General features: G+C 50.1%; 1 protein-coding gene across 1 annotated transcript; it reads left to right on the top strand.

Moving 5' to 3' along the window:
• Nucleotides 1-2,992: 2,992 nt before the first annotated feature.
• LOC126544967 (uncharacterized) lies at nt 2,993-11,736 on the top strand. Its single transcript, XM_050192583.2, has 3 exons — nt 2,993-3,091; nt 9,132-11,515; nt 11,601-11,736. Exons 1-3 carry the CDS (start codon nt 2,993-2,995, stop codon nt 11,734-11,736), a joined length of 2,619 nt encoding a protein of 872 aa, XP_050048540.2.
• Nucleotides 11,737-20,289: the final 8,553 nt, after the last annotated feature.

Raw genomic sequence — 20,289 nt, 5'->3', positions numbered from 1 at the left:
CGGCCGTCGTAGCAAATCTCGGAATCGGAGGAGCGTTGGTCACGACTCTCACCTCGATAACTCTCTTTGGTGGAACAGCGAAATCCTCGTATATTTTTTGCACGTACATGGCGTGACCCAGTGCCAATAAAGCACGCAAATATACCGCATGTGGAAAGTGATGCCACCCCACCCAACCTCGGCATTTTACATTTTCCGCTCGACAGAAGAATCGAGACACCGCATCTGCGTCGCTCGTTTTGAACCACCACTTCGCTTCTTCTAGCGCCTCTTGCCACACGGTGTCTCGACCGCGACACGAGTTAAAAAACGCTAGTGAACCCAAGCCCCAAGTAAATCGTCTACCGTTGTTGCTGTCGTCTTCATCGTCTTCTTCACGTTCATTCCTCTTTGGTGGTGGCGTCATTGCTAACATGGCGTCGAGCGTTTTGCGACGCCTGCACCAATCGCGATCCCATCGTCCGTAATTGTAACATGCCCAACTTCGATGCAGGGTGGCCTCCCAGTCGTGTTCAGAATACACCAGAGCAGAAGGGAACGACTCCATTCGATTAAATGTACAATTCTCAATCCCAAAAGCATAGCCGCCCAGGGCCACGTAGTAATACTCCGCGTACTCCTCGTCGCTCGCGCATCGAATAAGTCTCGCGTCGGCGGGCACCACTCGAACGTGGTCGTAAAGCACCGCGTTCCACACCGCCGACTCCAGCGTGCACTCGCTACCGTCTTCCAGCGTGACGTCGCACGCCCTACCTCCTCCGTGACGGGAAGCCGCCGGCAGGTATCGATAGGACGCGATGCGCGCCAATTTAGCGAGGTCCGGTGGCACCGGGCGCTCGTCGGGACCGGCGAGCAGCGAATGCGCCGTCGCGAGCAGATCGTACTCGGTCATCTCGCTAAAAAAAAGTGGACGCGTTTGCAAAAAAAGGAACTTGGACACCTATATTCGCGCAATATTCTCGCGAAAAAAACCAGCTACTTGGCTATTTTTTATGTACGACGATATCGTACTATCGCGAATTGCCCGATTGTTACGCAGTAGTCCTGTTTGACGATCCGTTCTTTTCTGTCTTCTGTTTTGCCTTTCTCTCGTTTTTTAAAAAAAGAAGAGAGAGACATGGACGCCGCTAACGAAGAACCCGTCGTTGCCGCCACCGTGGCCAGCGCCACCGAAGCCGCTCGGCCCGCCGCCCGCCGACCGCAACGAGCCCCTCAGCAGCAGCCGCAGCACCGGGCACCCCAACAACCCGCCCCCCAGCAGCAGCCGCAGCAGGAGGAGGAGGTAACGCCGCCGCCGGCGCCACAGCAACAACAACAGCCCGCGGCCGCCGCTGCCGCCACCGAGGAGTTGGAAACTGTGGACGGAGGCAAACTGTCCAAGCGAGGAAAGGTGATCGCAAAACCTATTCCGACTCTTCGAGACCGTGAGGGACGCCACCGTGTACGCGCGCCGTTCCATTCCCTTGAACGAGTGCACCTACATGCAAAAGACCATCGCCGCCCGGGGCGAGAGCATCGGAAATCCCTTCATGGCCCATCTGTTTAAGCACATGATCGAGATGACCGTGCTGTACGCTTCCTCCCGCAAGAGCCTGCCCGACGCGCGCCTGCTCAAGGACTGGCAAAACAACCTCATTTCCACGTGGCCCAACGACCAGTACCAGGCTTCCAAGCGCCACTCGTCCACCATCGACGCCCTGGTCAGGGGCAAGGAAGTCAAGCCGACCAACGTGCCCTCGGTCATGGAACTGCCCACCATTTCCTTCCCCAGCGTCGTTCACTCTCTGGACCTGTCCACCCTCACCTACGGCCTGCACCACCACGTGCACGCGCTCCTCATGCATCTGGGCGACACTTTCGCGCTCAACATGCCGTTCGTCCACAACAACATCCAGTACAAGCTCATCATGCGCAAGTTCCGGGAAGACTGAAAGTACCGCGCCGAGCCTGCCTACCGCCACATTCAAGCGGCCTCCTCGAACGGCAGCAAGGGTTCCGAAGACGACGAGGACGAGCCCGACACCAAGAGGTTTCGCGGATGTGCCAGCGCCGGCGGAGACGAAGTAGAGCACGACGTGGCTCAGCAGCTTTGGAAGTTTTAGCTCGTTGAATTATTATGAATAAACATCACCTCTTACTCACTTGTGGCTGCTGTTGTTAGTGTTATTTAGATATATATTACTTGCTGCCTTTCCTTATTTGGGGGTGCACGTGCATTATATTCCACCCTCATGCTTTATTTCCTTAAGATTACAGGAACTTTTCAACGCACAGTAAGTAATTACCGCTTATCGAGGAAGGACTGTGTAGAGAGAGAAGAAAGAAGAAGTAGAAGAAAAAAATCACACACACACCACACACCAGTTACCCTAATCCACCGCTGATGGTCTTCGCTGTCTGCTATATTTCATAATTTCTTTATTCATCACTTCACTTAACGCTAATCGTTGTTGCGACGACCCAAGATGGCAGTAGTCGAGATGCGAGCTTGTCCGTCCACCAGACTGTAGAGAGAAATCGCGAACGGGAGGCATAGAATTCTATACGCAAAGAAGACTGACCCAAGATGGCAGTAGTCGAGATGCGAGCTTGTCCGTCCACCAGACTGTAGAGAGAAATCGCGAACGGGAGGCATAGAATTCTATGCGCAAAGAAGACTGACCCAAGATGGCAGTAGTCGAGATGCGAGCTTGTACGTCCACCAGACTGTAGAGAGAAATCGCGAACGGGAGGCATAGAATTCTATGCGCGAAGAAGACTAAGTAAGGTGGTGTATAGGTTCTCATAAATAGCCCTATCTCCCAAATTAAAAAAAACACTACTATTCAATACTGCATCTCCCGACACAGAGTTCTCCTCCTAGCAGTATCAAATGCAGAGACTAAGTAAGGAGCTATATATTTGTAAAGAGACTAAGTAATTGCTAGCCAAAAAAAAAAGACTAATGTGTTGCAGTATCTCTCGCGATGGAGAGTCTTGTTTGTGTCTAGCGATGCGTCTCCAAGGCAGCGCCCTCTCTCGAGGTGTGGTGCAAGTTCAAAGTCAATGCTCCAAGGCAGCGCCCTCTCTCGAGGTGTGGTGCAAGTTCAAAGTCAGTGACTGACTCGGAACTCTGAAATACAAACTCCCCACCCTCCTTCTCTCTGTCGTACAAGTCGGCATATCAGCCAACCGCAGAGAAAAAAGACGACGTAGACGTAAGTAAGGGGAAATAATAAAATTCTTTTTATTTCTTCTCATTAATACTACCAACTATGCGGTCGTCGTTGCATCTTGACGGCCGTTCGTCTCTTCTCTTCCCTTGATTTCTTACAGAGAGAGAGACGTTGATTAATGGAAAAAAAAGAGAAACACTTCTCTTCTCCTTTTTCTCCAAGAAGCGAAAAGCCCCACCACAGTGCCACCACAACGTCCTTTTCGCTTCTTGGCGAAAAAAAGAAGAGAAGGCTCCTTTTTTTCGCTCCTGACCCCCCTAAGGGACCAATACATTAGAGCTAAGCTAATCCCGGCTACCCGCTACCCCTTTTCATCTTTTAATTTAAGTCCTAACTAACTAGCCGTCACTCGCAGCTGGAATGGACTGCCTAACCGTGTCGTCGCGTTGCCAGTGAGCAAAAGTTACCTTCCGCCTCGATCGAGGGGGCCCATTGGCAAGCCGACTAAAAAAAATGGGTGGTTAGCACAATCCAGACTGCAACGAGATTACACGGAACTCCCCTAGTTTTATGTTACGAGCGGACAAAAGTCAAGCTTCTCTCACAAGAGGGCGCATTCCCGAGGGCCCCCGCCTGAGAATTACCTTTATTCGGTTTAACAGTGACGAGTCGGAGCCTTTGCGTTTTCCACAGTGATAAATATATCGAATGAGCGTTAAAATTTCAGCGGGTCAACCAACTGTTTTCGAGCATGATCCAAGTGTGCTGCTGGCAACCTTCCGGGGAGCAAACTGCACGGGATGTCGTGTGTACAATACCCGGGCCGGTTGTTTAGCTTACGCATTTGCCGACCACGGATAGTCACCTAGTCCATGCGTACAGACACACACCTTCACAGTTGAGAGACACTCACCAACGCCCAGGTCGAGCAACCTACTTAATGCCATGTCGCAGGCGAGTTTGCTCGACCCTTGCCGCTACGACACCACAAACAATTATTTGCCCCCCAAAAAAATTCCAATAGTGGAAACGCACGAGGTCTTACCCGGGGACGTCTCTGCCTCCGCAACAGGAACATAATGCTCACCCGTATCTCGGCGGGGGCACTCGAGAAATGCTTTAAAAACACGGTACCCTCTTTACGAGAAGCTCTAGCCTACGACATTCGCCAAATGACCGTCAACATCTCGCCTCCTCGGTACTCTGTGTGACACGACTGTTCAGCGCACACCCAACACCGATTGAGGGCACAAGGCTTTCCCCACCGGGCAGATGGTATTGCCAGTAACATGCCGTGTCTGCATTTCTGGAGGGGATAGACCTACCAGGGCTCCCCGCTGATCCCGGACTGCGCAATGAGTCAGAACCAACAAGGAGGCAGAACCCCCAAGAGGTAGAGCCCACGCGAGCCGGGGGAGGGCTGGATAGAGTCTCCAACAGGCAACGATGCTTCCGTCCAATTGACTACTTGCGGACCCTACTAATGCCTACCAAAAATCCCTATCGACTAGGACAAAAAAGAGAAATCAACCAAAAACCTAACCGACAAGCCTAAATTTTGTAACGCGGGTCCAAATATAAAAAAATCCCCCTACTTTTCGCAATCGTTCGGGATACAACGTGAGTACGTTTTGCCGGTGATATGGGTGGCCACTTCCAAAAACACTCGGACAGCATCCCAAGAGACTTGACGCCACGTCTCAGGTGTACCGATATAGAGTCGGCCGAGGCGTGCATAGACACACGCGCCATATCACTCGCCGACCGGGCAACGAAGAAGTAAAGACAGAGAAAGTGTGAAGCAGACCCCGACTGAGCGCCACAGGAGTGTGCCTCGCTCTTTCGAGTTGGAGGACCCGGCCGCTTCGTCGTGGTGGGAACGCCGCCCTAAACGAGTGAGAAGAACTCGCCGCATGGCACTTGTCCCACACCATTGAAGTGATGGTAAAGGCCGACGAGGACCCACCCGCGAACGACGAACCCCCTGAGTCACCTGACACCGTGACTACAAAACGACGTGTGTGCTCGGGATTGTAACACCTAACAGTACCATGTACTAGTTATGTGCCAAACACACTCCCATGCATCACCGACTCCGCACTGAAGGCGACGGCGGCTATTGCCTGCCGGCCGAGTGTTCGAGGAAGCCCTGCCGATCAACCAGACCCATTTGAGCCACAAAAGAGTCGTCACGCGCACCTTACTGGGCATGGTACTTTTCGGGGGTTTAGGATCGGCACCGTACCAAAAATAAAACCAAGCTAATCAGCCAATTGGTTCCCGGCGTCTAACGCCAAATTTTGCCTGTGTCGCAGCAGTATACTTATTTTGATCTCGAAAGATCAACTACTGCTGCTCATAACGATACACCTCCACTAGCTTCGTGAGTATTAAAACATACGCACGAAGTTCATTAAAGCTTCGGAACTAAAAAAACAGGGGGAGAAATCCCTCGAAAAAATAAAATGCTAAATGGTTGAGAAATTAAGGCGGAGGTAAAGGGACCTACTGTTAATCCTAAGGGACGAGGAGGAGGACTTTTCTTTCTTTTCCACACAGTCCACCACGCAACACAATTCTAAAGAGAATAGATAGATTGGATCGTCTATTGTTACGTACACATTGCCTTCTACCCGTGTATAGAAAGCCCGTACGGCCGCACCACAGGGTATAAGTAGGTATCGGCATCGACCAACTCAGTGAACGTAACAAACAAGAGCACCTTATGTTCTCCAGCTCCCGAAGGCCAGTTAAGGCCAACATCGGTAGAGAGAAGGTTACTCGAGTCGACGTGTAAATCACGTTTAGATGAAAACAGCCTCCTACTCCCAGAAAACACCAATTCCTCGCGTTATGGTGTTAACAGGTACGGGAAAGCAGTCTCCAGCCAAGACGCAACCCTTCGCCGTTGGAATCGGTAATACCAACCCATTCGGAATATTGCACCAAGCGCAGACGTATACCCGGGTGCTTACGCTGTAATAGCGAGCTCGAAGGCAATGAACTACGTAGCAATCTACGATCCAGAAGATAGAAAAAACAGCCCTGTCCCGCGTGAGAGGTGACAACAGTTGTGTGACCAATGCGCTAACGCAAACGTTATCTCCTTCAAAGGTTGCTAGCGCGGCGCGCCTGGCTACTTTGACCGACCCCCCCAACCCACCGCGTCCCACCACACGCGACGCGCGAAAGTGTGCGCACACTTATCCGTTAACTTTACTTTACAAGCAAAATACTACCCCCTAGCTGGAAATAACGTTTGTTTTATCTCAATGGGTTAACGCGGTTGGTCACACAAACGGCCTCCAAACATCGAGACAAAAAAATCCGATACAAAAAAGACGAAAGACCTAACGGGCCGAATAACTTGTCATTCGCATTATTCTCTCGTTCTGACTCACCTACGGGGCAGAAACCTGGAGGCTTACGAAAAGGGTTCTACTCAAATTGAGGACGACGCAACGAGCTATGGAAAGAAGAATGATAGGTGTAACGTTAAGGGATAAGAAAAGAGCAGATTGGGTGAGGGAACAAACGCGAGTTAATGACATCTTAGTTGAAATCAAGAAAAAGAAATGGGCATGGGCAGGACATGTAATGAGGAGGGAAGATAACCGATGGTCATTAAGGGTTACGGACTGGATCCCAAGGGAAGGGAAGCGTAGCAGGGGGCGGCAGAAAGTTAGGTGGGCGGATGAGATTAAGAAGTTTGCAGGGACGGCATGGCCGCAATTAGTACATGACCGGGGTTGTTGGAGAAGTATGGGAGAGGCCTTTGCCCTGCAGTGGGCGTAACCAGGCTGATGATGATGATGATGATGACTATTGCTATCCTGACCGATACATCTATCCTGACGCGAAGTCCCGATCCCCAAGCTCGTTCCTACTTTACGCACGTTTCCATTTACTTTTGACAATGATCAGTGAACGTGCTTCCTCGCTACTACAATCGAGTAATCACCAACCGACGGCATGCCTTAGACCGTCGACTACCCTGCGAGAAAAGATTAGCTTGTCGATTGATGATCGCTCGATTGGATTTTACCGCGCCTACTTTGTGTCGCAAAATGGAGACATAGCTCGATTGGAACCAAGGAATTCCTTTCCTATTAAAAGCTGGCGCGCCACTCGCAACATACGCAATGCGAGTGCCGACTTGCTAGCTGAGGCGCCACAAACACTCCTGGCCTTACAGCACCAACCGAGTGTCTCCACTTCACGCGGACCATTCGTCCCCGAGTGAGTGAATTTCGTTCCCAAACCCCCCTTCGAATCAGCTACGCGCTTAACGATATCATAAAGTCTCGTTCCTGAACTCAACAGCTCGTTCCTAACGTTCTAAAGCGGTAAATAGCCAATTTCGCGTTACTTATTTTTGCCTACCGGCTAGGACGGAATGCAAGGCAAAAAAAGGAAGACGTGGATGTCGCTAACGCAAAAAACGGCATTTGCTCATAGTCTATCCTTTCTTTTCTCCGTCTTACAAGTTCCCAGAAGCTAATCCCATAAAATTTTGAACAAAGAAAAATGGCAAACCTACATAGGTTCTGTACGACAATCTAACTGATCTATCAAGAAAAAAGTCGCTACCCAGTTCTGACCCACGAGAGAAGAATGCGTAAGTAATGACAAGTGCGACGGGCAGCAAAACGGGGAGAGTCCAATGGGTTGTTTGCCCGACATAGAGTACAGAGCGCAACATAACCTGGTCGATCACTTACATCGTGGTGGTGTGGAGTCCTCCTCCTGTTGGCGGTCCCGGCGATGGTGTGTTCTCGAGGGCGAGCGCCGCTCCTTATATACCCCGCGGAGCATCCGGTGGGGCGAGGGCATAGAGAAAGAGCGAGCGCGCGCACCAATCGGCGCGCTCCACGCTAGTGCAACGTTCTCAGAACTTGCACAATCCCAGTTAACCAATGGGAACGCAGTGGGGAAAGGGCGCTCGCCTCGGCAATAGCCAATCAGCATTAACATCCGCCATCGGACCTTCTAGAATGTTCTCGCACATTCGAAAGAACTTTCTAGATCGGCACCGGAAGTGCGTAAAATGGCACGTAACTCCAAATCTCAAGAGAACATAGACACCATAACGTAAACTTTTGTCTCGAGACCAACTTGGTTTTTTCCGATTACTCTCGAATTCTCTCCACTTATTGAGATTCGAGACCAGACACAATATTGCTAGGTGCCGTTTACCTCGGATGCCCACTTACCGGAGCTCCATTTTTTCCTCTCTCGACTTACGATCTCTCGTAATTTTGTTCTCGAGACCACACAACCACAGAACTTAATCGGGCAACCAAACGGGTTTATTTTTTGTGTCGACCCGCCATGCCACATGGTCAGTTTTCTCCATGACGCTGCGTGTGTGAGCAAATTCGACTGAAGTGGTTTGCACGACGTTTCGACGTTTTTGTATTGCTCCTCGTAGTCAGAGTGAAATGTGTTAACAGGCACGCAGCTGACATAGCAGCAGCAGCATCAGCAACAATAGCAGTGAAACTTTTTTTTCTCCAGTGTATCAACGTCTTTTTTCTCCAGTGTAATAGATTATCCTTTTCATCCAGTCCAGTTACATCGCCTCATGGTCTCTTTTTTTCCTACAGTGTAATACATCGTCTCTTTTTTTTTTCTCCAGTGTAATACATCGTCTCTTTTTGTATAAGCAGTCTCTTGAGGAGCCGCGGTTTTCCCGCCAACTACTGTAGCAAAAAAGCAGGCGCGTGCACACACACAACATCTGTTTTTTTTGCGGTCGCTGCTCTCTTTCTAAGCGCGTTGGTTGCGCGCGTTGGTTACGCTCCTCCGTGTGCCGCATCATCTTATCCAATTTACCCCCCGCGGGTCTCTGCTCTTTCGTCTCGCGTAACGCGCATCTGTTTTCACCGGGAGGAGCCTCCTGTCTCTCTCGCAAACAGCGCGACTATGGGCGCGGCCAACGCAAACCCACGAGCATCTTTTTTGTTCCCGTTTCAGCGAGAGCGCGCGAACGCGCGTTTTCTTCCTGGTCTATGTGCCCTGAAGAGGGGGAAGCGCCGCAGCACACCAGGAGGCGACGGAGTGACGACCCAAATGCTCCGCAACCTGGCCGCCAGCGAGCAGCAGCGCCTGCTCGACTGCTACAATGACATCTGGCGGTCAGGGCAGGTGCCGGAGTCATGGCGCACAGCCATCGTGGCCCCCATCCTGAAGGCCGGAAAGCCGGCTGGAAACGTGAGCTCCTACCGGCCGGTCTCCCTCACTTCCGCCGCCTGCAAGGTGATGGAGGCCATTGCTTTGGTCCGACTGGACTGGGTGGCCCGTGCCCGTGGCTTCCTGGCCGACGAGCAGACGGGGTTCCGGCGGCGCCGGTGCACCGCGGACTCCCTCGCGGATGTGGTCTCCACGCTGGAAGAGGCCAAGGCCTGCGGTGACGCCGTGCTCCTGGTGCTTATCGATATCAAGGGGGCCTTCGATGGCCTGCCCCACCCAGTGGTTCAGCAGGCCCTGGACCTACTTGGCATCAACGGGAATCTGCGGCGGTTCATCTCGTCGTTCCTGGAGGAACGCACCCTCAGGGTCCGAGTGGGCCAATCGAGGAGCTCCCCTCGGCCGGTGGCAGCGGGCGTCCCGCAAGGGTCAGTGGTGAGCCCCTTCCTGTTCAACCTGGCCCTGGCCCGGCTTCCTGCTGCCCTGCCGATCGACCCCGACTATCCGGTGAGCGCCTCCATCTACGCGAACGACATCGCCCTGTGGGTGCGAAGCCCACCACACAACCACCGCAGCACACGCTCGGCCCTGCAAAGAGCTCTCGACACCGCCGCTGCTTACCTGAGCAGCATTGGCCTTGCCATCTCGGCAAGGAAGACGGAGGCCATGCTGCTCCACCCAAGAGCAGCCGCCCGCCGCACAGCACCCCGGCTGCACCTGGAAGGCGTCCAGCTACCCTGGAGCACTGCAGTGACGTACCTGGGGCTGCGCATTGATCACCGACTGTCCTGGCTGCCTGCTGTCAAGATCCTGCAGGTGCAGATCCTCCGGGTCCGCAAGGCAGTCTCCCAGCTTCTTGCCCGAGGACAGGGCTGTACCACTGGGTGGGCATTGCGGCTGTACGACGCAGCAGCTACCTCACGCCTGCGGTACGCCTTCCCACTCGTGGCACTACCACCCGCCCGTCTCAAGCAGCTGGAGCTGCAGCATCGGGCCGCGATTAGACTCTGCCTGGGCGCTCCCCGCAGTTCCCAAGTCGCTGCAACCTTGGCTGAGGCAGGAGCATGGCCCCTGTCACTCCTCCTCCTGCAGCAGGGGCTACGCCATGTTGACCGCCTCCACCATGGACCAGACGTCAGGGCCCTGCTCTCCCGACTGCGCTCGCGGCCCCATTCACAGATGGGCAGACTCTGTGGGCTGTACGAGGAGGTAATCGGGAGGCCTCCAGCGAACAACGCACAGCTGCCTCCTCCCCAGAGACCACCCATACCCATCACCACAGAGTTGCCCGGCGTTTCCAAACGGCGCTCCCCGACTAGTGCCCTTCAACAGACGGCTGCCTCCCTCCTGCATGAGGACCACGGAGGAAACCTGCAGATCTACGTTGACGGCTCGGTGATGCCAGACACAGGCTCGTCGACTGCGGCCTGCGTGGTGCCCGCTTTGCGGAAGAGCAAGCAGTGTCGCCTCCCCGACCATGCGACGTCAACAGCGGCAGAGGTAGCAGGCCTTCACCTGGCTGTAGACTTACTCGCAGAGGAGCTGCCGGTGACCCCAGTGACCATCTACGGCGATTCCAGGGCGGCACTTCTCAGCCTGCAGAGGCCAGAAAGGGCCAGCCTCGGGGTTGCCCTGCTCTCGACAAGGCTGATGGCGCTCCAGGAGGCGGGCTGCTCAGTGTCCCTGCACTGGCTTCCAGCCCACGTAGGGATACTGGGCAACGAGGAAGCAGATGCACTGGCAAAGCGTGCCAACCACTGCGCGGTCCCGCCTAGCCTGGCTGTGACAGCCAATGATTTCACAAGCCACAGGCTTCGGCGCCATCTGCTGGCCTGCCATCCGGACAAGCGGACGTCCTTGGGCCGCCCTCCGCGACCACTTCCACAGCGCGGCCTCGCACGCAGGGAGACCTCCCTCCTTCTGCGACTGAGGATTGGCTGCTGTTGGACGGGTGCTCGCCGCCACCGTCATGGCCTCATCGCCTCTCCAGCCTGTTCCTCCTGTGGGGAGCCCGAGACCCTGGAGCACCTCCTACTGGCCTGCCCTGCTTACCTGCAGCAGCGTGACCGTCTCCTGCAGGAGTTCCGACGCCTGGGGCTTCCTTCTGCACGGCAGGAAGACATCCTCTTCCCTGGTCGTAGCGAGCTACCAGCCCTCCTAAGTGTCGTCGAGTACCTCGACTCGTCGGGGCTCTCGGCAAGACTCTAGGATTTTCTGCAAAGACGGATAGCCTCACGGCTATCCAAACCACTACAGGCTACTCGACCAGCCCCAATCATCTGGCTCCTGCTGGATCACCGCCCCCTGGCCTTTCACCCGATCACCACTCCTACCGGACCCATTGGGCCCTTCCTGCCGGACTGCTCAGCCGCTGCCGATGGCGTCACTTTAACCCTCTACTCTCCTATCTCCTTTGCTCCCACTCTCTCCCCCCCCTGGGCTGCAAAAAACAGCGTCAACCTTTCCTTCTCCCTTCAAGAACCACTTCTCTCTCTCTCTTTCCGTTTTCTCTCGGGCGCGCTTTCTTCGCCACTTCTACGCTCTTTCTCGCGATTTTTTCTCGCGATCTTTTTCGCGGCTTTCTGCCGCCATTTTCTGCATGCACAGTCAGTGAAATTTCAATCATACAGCAGTGAAAAAAAAGTCGCGATGTCTCCGGGTGGTACCGGAAATATAGAGGTATGGCAGTGGCAGTGAACTATTGCACGATTTGGCGCCAAAATTCCCGACGTCTCCGGGTGGTACCGGAAACATACAGTAACGATGCAGCAACGACGCGGTTAAAGACTGACCCCCAATCAGGGAGGACAACAAACAAAATTTTTATTCTTCGGCATCGTAGCACCAACCGTCGAGGATTCGCACTCTCTCAACGTCGTTCAGCTCACCGACCCAACGAAGAAAGTACTTGAGCCAACTGTAATATTCAGCCGCAGACGGACGGCGCACGGCTGGAAACTCGCCGGCCACCGTGTGGCACACCTCCTTCTTCTTCTCGTCAAACTGTACCATCGAATACAGAAGCTCGGCCACCTGGCTTGCGACGAGTGAACCGGGCATAAACATCGCACCGGATGACGGTTCACCTCTAGGTGGCGGGTTGCATGTTAAATATTCCTCGGCGCAGTCCACGACACCGAAGAAGAGCGCCAAGTGTCGCGCGTCATCTTCCGTGAGCGCGGGCAGTTGCTGCTGCTCACCGTCCGCTGCCGTCGTTGTGTTTTCGCGAGAGGCGGCAAACATGCGGTCCACCATGTTCAAGTATTGCTGCTTCGCCTTCCGGCGGTGCATGTATTCGACCCATGCCATCGCCGTGCCGTGGTGTTTAAGCCGCAGATAGTCGCAGTTTTTAACCGTTTGGCGAAGGGCCGCTAACTGCAGATTCGCTGTCGCAGAGCAGTCGCAGTCGCTTGGTGAATAGCCGCTGAATGCAGATTCGCTGCATCGAGGTCCCTTTTGTACAGGCGCACGTACAGGCGCACTCAACGACACTCACTTTACTGCATATTTACTACATATTTACTGCATACTGCATACTTGACCCGTCATGATGTAAATTAAGCAGTGACGTGAGGTTGTCGCGCCTGTCACGATGGCGTGATGGGTGGCTTTTTTATTATTTATTTACAATTCTTTACTATTACACAATGCTGCATGCGCGACGTATTGCAAATTAGCCGACCGTGGCCGTGACATCTCCGGGTGCATAATCGGATGCAGCGGCGCCGTGTTGTCGGGCCCGATGGCGTGATCCACACGTGGGCACACGTGGCATTGAACCATTCTTCCTCTTCCTATTTTTTATTTACTTTTGCCTTATTTCTCTTCTTTACTTTACATTAGCCAAACTGGCGATATCTCCGAGTGGCATACTGGTTGCAGTGGCGCCGTGTTGTCGCGCCCGATGGCGTGATCCACACGTGGACACGTGGCATTGAACCATTCATTTTTCTTCTTATTTTTCTTTATTTTTGCTTTTCTTAACTTGGCAATTATTAGCGATGTGTCTGGGTGGTAACAAACTTTATTATTATATCATCATTTATTTATCTCTCTATTTTTTCATTTCTTTATTTCTTTATTTTCCCCCTTTCAGTTCGCAGTATTCGCGATGTCTCCGAGGGGTGACCCTTCCAAATATGGGGGGGTTCGCGACGGCACGCACGTGCGACCGACCGCTTCCATACCGCGAAATGACGGTCGTGAGTTGCGAAGAAAAGACACACTTCCCCCCCCCCCGCAGCTCATCCACTTAAGAAGATCACGCTCAGTAGCGAATTAGCAGGTGCGTGCGGTACGCAGAGTCTCCGGCGCTCTAATGCCCCAACCACTGGCACACGCCGAAAGCTTCGGCGCGCGCAACCACTGGAGACAAGCTCCGACGCGCGCCGAAGCTCGCTCCTCGGCTGCGGCGCACTGTTGCTGGACGATTCCATCTTCATCCGTCAAAGTCCGGCCTAAAACAGCCTGCTGTAAACTAAGCTTGAAACAATAAGTTAGTGATCTGTATGTGCTTTTAGGTATAAAAAACACGTTTGAATAATGAATATACACCTGCCGCAACAGATTGTTTTTATTTTTGAAGTAACAATAGTGTACATAATATCGACATCAGCGCTCGCGCGTCGTCTGTCTGCAAGATCGCTTTGCAAACACCTGCACGACGATGCCATATATCAAAAACTGTTGCACCATTTCATTTTTTGGTAGCTCATTGCACGGCCAACTATATAAGAATTAGGCGTGCAATGTATAACTGAAAAAAAATCTGTGCTGGAAATATTGCCACGTAGTAGTGACGGTAAATGAATAGTGCCGGCTCAATCGCAACGATAGCGGCGAGCAATGTCGGCAATCGTAGAAAATCTCATCTGCAGGTCAAGCGCGTCGGTTTGCATACGGCAGTTGTCGAAAGTTACAGCCTATTCGCTGGTGCCCGCGCGCCTTCCAGAAACTACAACACAATTCGTGTCGCGTATGCAATCAGATTAGCAAGGTTCGTCGACAACAGACAGAACCATCGATAACATTCGCGAAACTTCCGATACGTTCAGGCGCATCCTGCACCGAGCGATAACGTTTAACATTTTTTAGCCGGTGAAATACGGTAACCGGATACAGATAAAGCATCCGTGTCAATATAATTATGCTTGTTGGTGCATGAGAGAAACGTGAACAAGTGGGTTTTGAGAAAATCAGCAAAACAGAATTGAAACACCTGTAGCACTCAAAAAAAAAAACTACAATAGCTAAAATGTATGCAATTCGTTTCTTTTCTCCCCCCAATTCTTGATTCTGCCAAATCTAGCCCATGGAGCACCTCTATTATTCTAGGTTGTTTTGATGCATCAACACCGCATCCGGAGGCCTTCACATTGAGTGTATTGCTACAAAACATTTTCACAGTGTAAGGGCCATGTTCTATTGTAACTGGTTTCCACATATCAAGTTTGCCTTTCTTTACATTAATCAAATGACATACCGTCAGATAATACAAGCTTGAGAATTAGAGGGTTTTAATAGGAGTCTTTCGTTGCCCTTTGCGAAGTCGTACTATTGAAGCACTTATTCGAATGTATGGGAGGAGCTCATTTCCATAGTATAAGAAATATATAAACAGGTTTTTTTCACAATTTATACACTTCGTCACCACAAAAAGAAAGATTGCAGTTTATTGTTTTCAGCCTGCTATGATGTTTTGACTGAGAAAGATATATTCAATTTGTTCTGCGAGGCACGCAATAATTGCTGTGGCATATTATTTTATTGCACAACACTGCATACAGTAGCCAGCCATTATTAAAACTCAGAAGAAATGAATAGCACAATGCATATGATCAGGCACATAGCATATTATTGCACTTTCTTAATTCATGCCAGAACGACGACCACAGGCGTCCTTCTCCAACAAGGTCAGCATCCATCGTGCCTCCTTACCATCGGGCTTCACATCCTCAGCACGTTCAACCTCAGCTTTGTGGTGTTTAAAACAACCTCAAGTGCGTCTTACGGTTCCAGGGATAAGAAAGAAGACCGTCCTGCCTACCTTGGCCTTGAAGCAAGCAGCTCTGGATTGTTTGCACACTTTCTACTTTGATCGAGTCCACATATATACGGATGGTTCTTCCACTCAGACCAGCTCCACCAGCGCAGTGGTTATACCATCACGATCACTAAGCATCCAATACAAGATTTCTCACTTGACAACATCGACCGGTTCGGAGCTTGTTGTCCTCCGAAGTGCCGTTGATTATATTATTAACCAACCGGCTAATCGGTGGGCAATATTCTGCGATTCAAAGGCGGCCTTACAATGTCTTCTGTCATCTCTCCGTCGCGGGTCATGTGAACAACTCGTGTCGGAGATACGAGAAATGCACCATCACATGATCATGAAAGGGCACGACGTCGTGTTTCAGTGGCTGCCTGGTCATTGCGGTATCTCCGGCAATGACCTCACTGACGAAGCTGCTAGGAAAGCCCACGAAGGAGCAACCCTTATTTCTGTACCTTTATCGCGGACCGACACAGCCCAACACTTAGGCAAGCTAGCACACTCTTTTGACATTGGAAAACTGGCACACACCTGAATTCACTCAACATCGATTGCATTCCCTCGATCCCTCTATGCAACTGCGGCTGTTACCAGGTCTTCTGTGAAATGAGGAAACAGTGCTGTGCCGCTTACGTTTGGGCGTCGCATTCACCAGTGCATATGCATTTTTGATTGGAATGGCTGTTAGCGTCGAGTGCCATGCCTGCGGTGTCGAGGAAACCATAGAACACCTAATGTGCTACTGCCCATCTTTTGAAGATGAAAGGCAAGACCTCTGCAGAGCTCTCAATCAGCTAGATGGAAAGCCGTTCACCTTAAACAAGATCTTGGGACCATGGCCTCACATATCGCAGCTACAAAAGGCCACAAAAGCGCTGCTGCGATATTTGAAAGATACCGGATTGAGTCAGCGTCTGTGATCCAGACTGAGTGACCGACTCATATCCCCAGTGGACTTTCTCTTCTTTTAATCTTTCCGTCCCCCTTTCCCCAGTGTAGGGTAGCCAACCGGGCTCAGTCCTGGTTAACCTCCCTATCTTTCATTTCTCATTTTCTCTCTCTCTTCTTAATTCATGCTCTTTTTTTAATTGCACGAAAGCTACTGCACTAAAATAGTATACTAGTACATACTTAAAAAGCAAAATTTTATACTACGATAATAGTCAATCATTCAAATTTTTATTGTAGTGCCCAGGAACAGCTAGAGAGCCTTTGTACTGGTGCACTTAACGAGCACTAGGTGAGACAAAATGTAGAGAAAACATGAATGCAGTAGGCAAAAAAATGGAAGATAGAGAAACAAATAGGGAAAAAAGGAAACGCGGAAAAGTAAAAGGGAGTTAATCCTACGTGATTATTTACAGATACACAAAACACAGGAAATGAACTCTGAAGTATGTTTTGGAGTGGAGTCTTATTTGCACAATCTTGTAACAAGCCCAGGCAACGAATGTGGAATGCTACCTGGTATACTGTTGCGGCACAAACAAATGCATATGATCAAGAAGCTTTAAGGAATGTATAATGTCATGGACCACCTTATACAGGAACAAAAGGTGCAGGAACAAAGGCTCAACTGTGGTCGCCAGAATGGCAAAAGTGGTGCTTGAAGATAGACATCAATTTATTCTGGATGGGTTCAATGAGGTCAGAATTAGATTTGCTCATTGCACCCCCCTCCTACAGAGGCATACTCTAGTAGTTGGAGGCACACAGCAGAATTTCAGAAACACATCAGGTGAGTGGAAATCATGCAATATACGTCATGCAATTCCAAGAGCGTGAAGGGCATCTTGTGTAATTATCTATGTGAAGAGAAGCTTAGCATTTTGTCGAAGTACACACCAAAATCTTTCATTTCATCGACCCTAAGGAGTGGAGCATCATGTAGGGTGTATCAAAATTTCACATGGTGCGTTTTGTGCATATAACTTAATGCCATAGTGTTGGAAGCATTTAAGAGTACTTATTGTTTCTGCACCAGTTCGAGAGTGAAAAAATGTCTTTTTGGAAGTCGATGCAGTAGTGAACAATGTTGACAGTCTGAAATAGTCTGAAAGTCTGAAATGTCGGCACACAAAGTCATGCTGTTCGTTTATTAAAATGCTCTTAGCACTAACAGAAAGCGATGAATCCCATATCGATTCAAACACCTGACTGAAGAGGATAGATATAGGTCGGCAGTTAGTAACTGCACATCTAGCACCTGATTTGTGCATGGGCAATGTTCATGCTACCTTCCGAGTGCTAGAAAAGGTACTCGACTTTAGGGAACTAATGAAGATGCTTGTGAGAACGAGGAACAAGTATGCTTCCATACATCTTAACCCTTTCAGACACCACTTTATCCCGTTGATTGAAAAGTTGCTTTCACCACCTCTCTTGCATCCTCAGAATCGTAGAAAGTGTACAGCCACAGCAAATATTAAGAATTTTCAATAGTTTCAATTTTCAATTTCGACTCCATGCGAAAACTCACTACAGGAACACAAAATATGAAAACATGTACTATTTCGTGTTTTGAAAAGCTTGAAAAGCACTTATCCAGCCACTTGACAATTATGCCTTGTGCACGACATTGTAAAAAACAATGAAAGAAGTGAACCCGCTACATACAACATACTGACACAGAGTAACAACACCCAGCCGTCTACCTTCCCACTCATTTTGTTAAAACATTCTGCACATTATTCAAAATTGCAGCACAGTTCCAATAATAAGTGCTTCAAGATGTATGAAACACATTTTAAATACCATTACTTTCATCAGTGCTTTTGCTATTGATGCACGCTCCTGCTGTGCCCAATAGTGTAGACAGCGTCTCAAAGGGTTAAGCTCTGGGGAGGAAATACCATCAACACCACAAGAAAGGGAAAGTTTAAGGCACTTCATATACTTGGAAACGAGGTTTTCATTGACTGTTAGCATACACTGCGCCAGACTGAGAAGGAAGGTTACTTGAAGCATATTTCACACCACATAGCAAACAGAAATCTTCTGCAAAGGCATCAGCAGTGTTCGAGACAACACCACTGTTTTCATGAAGAAGCCGTACATCTTTAGCACTCCTTTTAGAAGAGAGAGCCCACAAAGCTCCAGAAATATTTTGAATTATGTGTCACGCTGGCTTCGACACAATCAATGTGGTCAAAGTAATGATTCTAACAAGAATAATAATAATAATAATAATAATAATAATAATAATAATCTTAGTGGTAACTTGGCACACTAGACTAAAAAGAAGGCTGATGCCTGTATGTTAGAGAATCTGATAACCAGCCATCTAAAGCAGGAATTTGCAGGATGTACAAGACACTTCCTTCCCCTTCACGTGCACACACACTTGCTCAATAACACAGCACAGCACACACGCACACACTCGACAGGTGCACAACACACAGGAGTGCCAATGAAGTCTGGTTCCAAGGAAGGAGAATCCAAATCACCAGGGGGGTGGAGAGAAAGCTCTGCATGCCAGATATAATCATGGAGTTGTGGTGTCGGGCCATACAGGCATGATGAGGGCTCAGGCTGTGCTGACCACTTGTTCAGACGAAGTGAAAAAAGATTAGTGCTGTTTAGAGAGACGTCAAACACCCTGCAGTATAGACTAGTGCAATGTTGCGTTGGTATTGCAGGGTGTGCTACTTGAGGGGTTTGAGGCAATCCTCGAAGGCTGGCATGAGCTTGTGACAACCGAAAAGACGGGAGTAAAGGGTGCGTATTGTCCGGCGCAGAGCAAGCTTAAGTTTGTTAGCGTCGCGAGTTTGGTACGGGAACTATACTGATGAGCAGTACTCAAGTTGTGACAGAATGATAGAAGTGTAGAGTGCTCGGAAAACCTTAGGTCATCAGGGAAGGGAGACACGGGACACAAACCCAAGAAAGGGCCGGTGCTTACATACACTGCTAGTTACATATGTGGAAAAGTTCAGAGAACAGCTAAATGCTACACTCAGAATGAGGAGGGCCCGAACAGTCTTTATAGAAGTGCCTCCAAGGAAGAAGATTGGACGTGCAGTAGTTTCATTGTGGCTGATACGCATGGCAGCACTTTTACGGTGCTACTACAAAGTTTTATATTGTAGGCCCAGTCGTTCGCCTTTACGGAATGTATTTATTGTAAGCACATATGCTGTTCATCGGCATATTGTTGTTGTGGAAGCGTTAACTTGTTAATCAAACACATTCTGGGCAGATGCATTAGTAACTTGGTTTTGAGTACATCTTTGTCCTGACTACAATTTATAGTATCGCAGCAAGAAACATTTTAGTAGAGGCTGAAGGGATTCCAGCAGTTTAAGCATACTGACTGCACAAAACACTGATGACACCTTTTCACCTTCCCCACAATGCACTCACACCATCTACACTTTCCATAAGCAAAAAGTGAGATAAAAATTCAATTACAGTTTCATTGACTCAGTACTTGCTGCTTCTGAAGCGGGCATCGAAGCAATCGTGGTATACGCTGCTACATGCATAGGTCTTGAGCAAAACGTGAACAAGGTGAATGCAGGAGCCAACGTTTCGACAACTGGACTTGTCTTCTTCAAGGCGACATATGCTTTCCTCGCCACAGTATATATAGGTGGGGTTCTTCTAAAGGGGAGGGGGTGTGAGGCGGGAGGGCGCGGAAACGAGGGAAAGTGTGTTAGCGTGTCGAATTAGTAAAGGAACGCTGTGTACAAGGTCAAAGCCAGGACCCCCCCTATTTACGGACCCTCCCTCCTTACGGAAAACTGAGAACGACACTTTACCGGAAGCCTACAGATAGCCAGAAATATTTAGACTACAACAGTCATCACCCACGACATTGCAAGCAAGGAATTTTTGTCGGACAAGCGAAACGTATAAGAAGAATCTGCAGTGAAGACCACGATTATATCC

This window comes from Dermacentor andersoni, unplaced genomic scaffold, assembly GCF_023375885.2.
Source record: "Dermacentor andersoni unplaced genomic scaffold, qqDerAnde1_hic_scaffold ctg00000050.1, whole genome shotgun sequence".
NCBI lineage: Eukaryota > Metazoa > Arthropoda > Arachnida > Ixodida > Ixodidae > Dermacentor > Dermacentor andersoni.
This window is presented reverse-complemented; position numbering and strand designations above follow the sequence as displayed.

Coding starts and splice junctions, on each gene's coding strand:
- LOC126544967 (XM_050192583.2), top strand. CDS start 2,993: ATGCGTCTCCAAGGCAGCGCCCTCTCTCGAGGTGTGGTGCAAGTTCAA. Junction 3,092..9,131: donor AGGTGTGGTGCAAGTTCAAA/GTCAGTGACTGA, acceptor TTCCCGTTTCAG/CGAGAGCGCGCGAACGCGCG. Junction 11,516..11,600: donor GCCCTCCTAAGTGTCGTCGA/GTACCTCGACTC, acceptor AAACCACTACAG/GCTACTCGACCAGCCCCAAT.